Genomic DNA, 5,961 nt, shown 5'->3' with positions numbered 1-5,961 from the left:
GTTGTTTGGTACGTTCCATCTGTGAATATGGCTCGATTATTTTGTCTCCAAACACATCTGTTAATATTTATAGAATTGAGAATATCCAACAAAAATGTTTAGGTTTCCTATCTTTTAAATGTTTCATACCTAGAGACCCTGCACATTCTTCGTACACCTCACTTCTAACGTGAGCAGCATCGTTTACTATTAATTTATGTTTCTCATACAAGCTTCTCAACGGTAATATTGATTGTCTTGTTTTTTTTGAGTAGTTCCTCTTTTAATATTCCTGATCGAAACACCCAGTCTATAAATTTTTTTTATCTTAGCAATAAAATTACTATGCAAGTAACACCTCCCATAAAAGAATTATTATGAAAATTATTAATGAATTTAACATTGATCTGTTATTTTCATTAAACTTTAACTCATTTAAAAGTTATTGTAAATCCATTCTTAGCTATATTAATTATTGTATATTGTTTTACTGTTTTCTTTAAACCATTCTAACGAATGATTGTTTTGATTATTATATGTAATTGGGCCTGCATCCGTTAAAATCTAAAATAAATATATAAATAAATAAATACCATTATACGGTTTGATGATTCACATATAATATATTAATATTATGATATACATTTTTTACGAACAAATTTAATTTGTTATGTTAAACATAATATCTAATATACGACCAACACCAATAACAACTATCCTCGTGGGCTTCCGAGTGTTAAACGATTTTATCTTTTTAGTATGTCTACTTGACATCTATCAGGCCATATTTTAAGATATAATTTAATTTTCGACTAATCAACTTTTAAAATGTTGTACATTTTAAGTACTCAAACATAATTTATTCGAGTTTCGGAACAAATTTTTAAAAAAAATTGCATAATCGAACTCATTAATAGATATATTAATGAATTCAAATCAGTTTTCAGAAGTCTTATTGTGTTAACAGGCTAATCGGGATGATTGACAAAATATTGATACATTTTGGTTGAAATAATTGTCTGTTTGGAATCCCCTTAACGAGTTAAAAAAGTGTTTGTTAAACATTGCCTTTAAGTATTTTTATTCAATTGCCATCAATTTATTTTGCCTTCAAAATTATAAAACTTGGTTTTGACTTTTGTCAATACCTAAATTTTTGTTCAGATTAATGTGGTATTATGGTAGGTACCTACCTATTTTGGGTTTTTATTAAATATCTTTTTTAAACAGAAAATATATTAATTTATAAATTATTTTATTTAATTTTAATTTTAATTTTACCAATATGTTAGTGTTATTTCTCTTAAAATAGTAAGCATTCCGTCCTTATACTAAACTCGCTACTTTAAATATATTCATCATAATTATTAATAAGAGCCAACAATTTTGTGACTTATGACATACAAATTAATATGTTTCCACAGGGATCGAAACCGTTCCAAATTTTAGTGGTTACAGTTTCGGCTTTTGAGAACGGTTTCCTACATTTTATGGTTTTGGTTAAGGTTCTAAGATCGGTTTTTCAAATTTTTTGAATTTGGTTTAGGTTTCAAATAAGGTTATTCAAATTTGTCGGTATTAAGAACGGTTTTTTAAAGTTTTTTTTTTTCATTTACCTTATAACCTTATAACTGCAAACTTGATTTTTACTATCTATTTACTATTAAGGGCTGAGCCTAAAGCACTTAAATATATCCGATTTGTAAAATTAGTTTAGGTACATACAATATATATAACAAATTTACGGCTATTGGCTTCATCTGGTTGCCAAGGTGAGATTTTTTCATTATTGCATCAATATCTACAGTACAACTTTAGGTTGCAGCTCGTAAATTAAGTACACAAGTGTAGGTATAACTAAAACTTTATGATTTTAAACTTTTATACTCGATTGGTTAATTGTACCTAGGTACTATTAATACCTAAAATATGGGAGAACTAAAAGACAAAAGTTTATATTTAACCGCTGGAGAACTAGCTGAAGAACTTCAAAAAATGGATATAAATAATGGATTTTATGAAGATTTACAGGTAATATATTATATTTATGTATCTAATTTTTAAGAATGTTAATCATAATTTATTTATTTTGAAATATTAAAAATAATGAAATGTCTATTTTGTAACATTATTGTGAATTGTAATGCATTTGGTTTTATCATCTTTTATAATAGGTTATTCTAAATATGAAATATTTTTATTTTCATTTTTTTTTATTAAGAAATTAGCTTTAAAAATAAATGTCGTTTGTCTTATTTGTAGGTAATAATTGGGTCCGTAATAATTTGTGTACATATATAAATAATTATAAAATTTGAGTTAAAATATACATAATTAGGTACTCATTACTGTTGTAAATAATATGAGCCAATAATCGCTTAGTTTTAGACTATAGTTGTAGTCGAAGCTCTAATAAATAAAAATAAATACATAGGTATACGGTATACCTATGTACTATATTAGGTACAGGGCCGAATTTACGCCTAAGGCCCGAGTAATAGGGCCGAAGGAGGCAAATTTTTGGGGCAAATTTCGTAAGAAAGAAAAAAAAATCATATAAATAATTTATGCATTTATGTAACCGCATAAATAATTATTATATAATATATATTATTATATATATATCGAGAACGGCTGGTCTGATGTGGCTCTAGTTTTTTTTAAGATGTTCGTAATTGCCAGGAGAAGGCTTTTACGATAGAAAATTTTAGATAAATCCACCGGAAAAGTAGGAAATCTGGATGTAAATAACACAACAGTGGCACAAAAGTGTATTATATATTGGTTGCTATTTGGTTAATCGGGCGTGTTTGTTGATTTTTATTATTTTTTTTGTCAATATATTTATATATATATACAAATAAATGTTTGTGTGTAGATTAGACCTCTGGGAAAAAGACAGGCTAATTTAGAAATGGTTAAATTTTTTTTTTTATTCGTCTGATATTAGTACGGTTAGGTTAGGTTAGGTTAGGATTTTGTAAATTGTATTAATTGATTATATTAATCCACCATATTATGTGGAATACGACAAACTTGGTGTCACTTTGATACTTTAGAGTTAAATCATACACTTACGTAGTTACGTACAAACGGCACGGGGTCCGAGATCTACCGCAGATAGGCTATACTGCTGCGAATCAGAATTTTTATTCCGGGCAACGGAAAAGTAAAGATTCATTTTGAGCACCATACACCGAATATTAAATAACGAAGTGAACAAAGTTTGAGTCATATAGAGTTAGTACATTTAACGAGCAATGAATTGCACGGGATCAGCTAGTTTAATATATATATACCTATTTAAAAATAGTAGTATAATAATATAAAGTAATAAATCCATGAATTTGTCACATTGGTAATTGGTTAACTCTGTGAGCCTGCGTCGCGTCGTGTTAAACTTTCGTAATCGTAATGTAAAATATGTATATGTATAAATTATTGAATTATAATGATATAATCGGCTACATTTTTTTTCTTGGGGTAGGGGCGACAAGTAATAGTATAGGTACCTAACTATTGAAAAGTTCTGTACTGTTATATTTAGTATCATGATCTTAACTTATATATTTTTACTGTTGTAAATATTGTAATACAATAACCTTAGTAATTGAGGCTCTAATAAAAATATATCATTAGAAATATAGGCTGACAGACCATCTCCGCTAAATCATTTTTCATTGACCATTGTAGGACGTAGGTATAGGCCGCACAAATGCACAATTGTAATGTATACCTATTGAATTTATATTTAGCATATACATTACAAAGATCTATCAGAGATGAGGTAGGTACATTTGACACCTACTACACAGTAGAAAGACTTCCTGGTTTTTTGTTATATTTAAAGATATATATTTAGCCGATGGTCATATATTATATAATTATATTAAGTTATAATAATAATGATTTACAAAATATAGGAAGGTACAACTGTCTACATTGTAAGTACCTGTAGGCTGTAGACTGTAGGCTATTAGGCAATAAGCTCCTAGGCTACATTATGCCTATATTATAGACTATAATATAGTGGATTGTACTAAATAGTATTACAGCCTTGGTGCACAGCTGACGTGTTGTAGGCACCTAGTTAATATCTAGGTTAGCCGGTAAGGTAAGTAGGTACTTAAAAGTTAAGATGTACAACACAAATAGTCATCACAGAGTCATATAATATATTATAATTAAATATTGAGAGCGATTTTTTTTATTACTTAGGTATATATCAACAAGTCAATATGATTGATTCTCATATCTCAAGTTATAATAACTTGTAACACCAGTAGCTACCAGCTGGTATAAGTTATTAACATAGTAACATAATAATATGAATTATGAACGACTTGTTAACTAGACCCCCTCCCCCAACAAGTACGCCATTGCAAGAAATAATTATGATATTAATAGGATAATATGGATGTGCATACAAGTACTCAATCACAAATTAAAATTGGTTTAATAATTGATCATATATAAATACAGTATAAATACAAAAAGTTCGATAACGTGCGTCGCTCCACTGGCTATTATTTTTATACTTGTTTGTCGTAGAGATGGTTTGCGTTCATGAAATGGAACGACAGCGTCTAATATATTTATCATTTATGTATCGACACGACGACGGCACCATGAACTAAAATATTGTCAAGGGCCTTGGTTCATGATCGCGAGTCGCGACATATATCGATGACATCATTCTTATTAGTTATTAACGCAGTAGCTCTGCTATAATATTTTATTATATTATTCTAACTATAATATGACAAAATCGTATCTGTTGGGTTAGATGCTAGCTGCTTCCAAAGACGTACCCATAGACGACTTTAAAAACACCTTGGTGCAAGCAGTGAACATAGGGAACATGGAAACTAATCTGAGAAACGCGGTATTCCATTGGTTGAGAAGCCATGGAAATAATAAACAAATTGTGGTTAGGGACGAAAAAACGAGTAGAGAGCCGTTAGACTATTTGAGAAAAGCTCAAGTAACGTATATACAATATTATAGAAAATATATATATGATAGAAATTCTATCATAAAATTATAGAAACATACCTATAGGCTATAACCTAGGCGCAGTGTTGGGGAAGTTACTTTTTTTGGGTAATTAAGTTACATTACTAATTCCTTATCAAAATTGTAACTAAGTTATTTTTAAGTTACTTTTTTTTTATTTGGTCAAATTGCATTACTTTTGAGTTTAAAATGTAACTCAATTACAATAGAAGTTACTTTTTTTTTTAAATATCACTGTAGCTTAATAACCATGTTGTCAATATGACAACACAATATAAACTAAATAATGACAATCAACAATATGAAATTATTAACAAATACTTATTTTACTTATACACTATTATTATTATTAATTATAGTTCCAACAACGCTCAGTAGTGGATCTAGAAGTCACCCAAAGGGGAGGGGGGCGGTGAATTTTCAAAAATTGAATAACTTTTTGGTTAAGCCAAATATAATGATAACAAATAGTGTTAAAAGACACCCCAAGGGGGAGGGACGCCCTCTTCCCCCCTTGTAACAAAGCCACCCGGATTAAGACATTTTGAGGCCCAGGGACCAAAGTTTTGAATGAGGCCCATGTACGAAAAAAAATGAATATATTATTAATTATTATATACCTGCCTATTATAATAAATATATATTAGTACACATAGTAATAAAAAGGAATAATGGATCACTTTATTTATAATTTATAATTTACAAGTTTTTTTCCTCGCTTTTGTGTGACAAATTTATTAATAGAGATTTCATTATCAATTTTTAAAAAATGTCTTTTTCAGATGCCAATATCATAAGCCAGTCAAATTTTTTTGTTTATTATTATTATTATTATAAGAGGTTTATTTGATATAGATAATTGAAAATAATGTCGTCAGCAGATTAATCGTCGATTTATTTTAAGTGATTTATGCAATGTATAACCTATAACGAAGAATAATAGAAAAATACGAGGCCCTTAAATAA

General features: G+C 28.6%; 2 protein-coding genes across 2 annotated transcripts in view; one reads left to right on the top strand and one right to left on the bottom strand.

Annotated features, from left to right (window-relative positions):
• LOC100575701 overlaps positions 1 to 1,766 on the bottom strand; it is a 9,410-nt gene extending 7,644 nt beyond the window's left edge. Inside the window, exon 1 of the mRNA XM_003245803.2 lies at positions 1,725 to 1,766. Within this exon, the coding sequence (XP_003245851.1) occupies positions 1,725 to 1,766 (42 nt within the window). The remainder of the gene's footprint in view (positions 1 to 1,724) is intronic.
• Positions 1,767 to 1,792: 26 nt separating this feature from the next.
• Positions 1,793 to 5,961, top strand: part of LOC100162759 (TBC1 domain family member 19) — a 13,879-nt gene continuing 9,710 nt past the window's right edge. Inside the window, exons 1-2 of the mRNA XM_016805983.2 lie at positions 1,793 to 2,010; positions 4,766 to 4,963. Coding sequence (XP_016661472.1) covers positions 1,909 to 2,010; positions 4,766 to 4,963 — 300 coding nt within the window. The 5' untranslated portion in view covers positions 1,793 to 1,908. The remainder of the gene's footprint in view (positions 2,011 to 4,765; positions 4,964 to 5,961) is intronic.

This window comes from Acyrthosiphon pisum, chromosome X, assembly GCF_005508785.2.
Source record: "Acyrthosiphon pisum isolate AL4f chromosome X, pea_aphid_22Mar2018_4r6ur, whole genome shotgun sequence".
Classification (NCBI taxonomy): Eukaryota; Metazoa; Arthropoda; class Insecta; order Hemiptera; family Aphididae; genus Acyrthosiphon; species Acyrthosiphon pisum.
The sequence above is the reverse complement of the archived record's forward strand: the minus strand, read 5'-3'. Positions and strand labels throughout refer to the sequence as shown.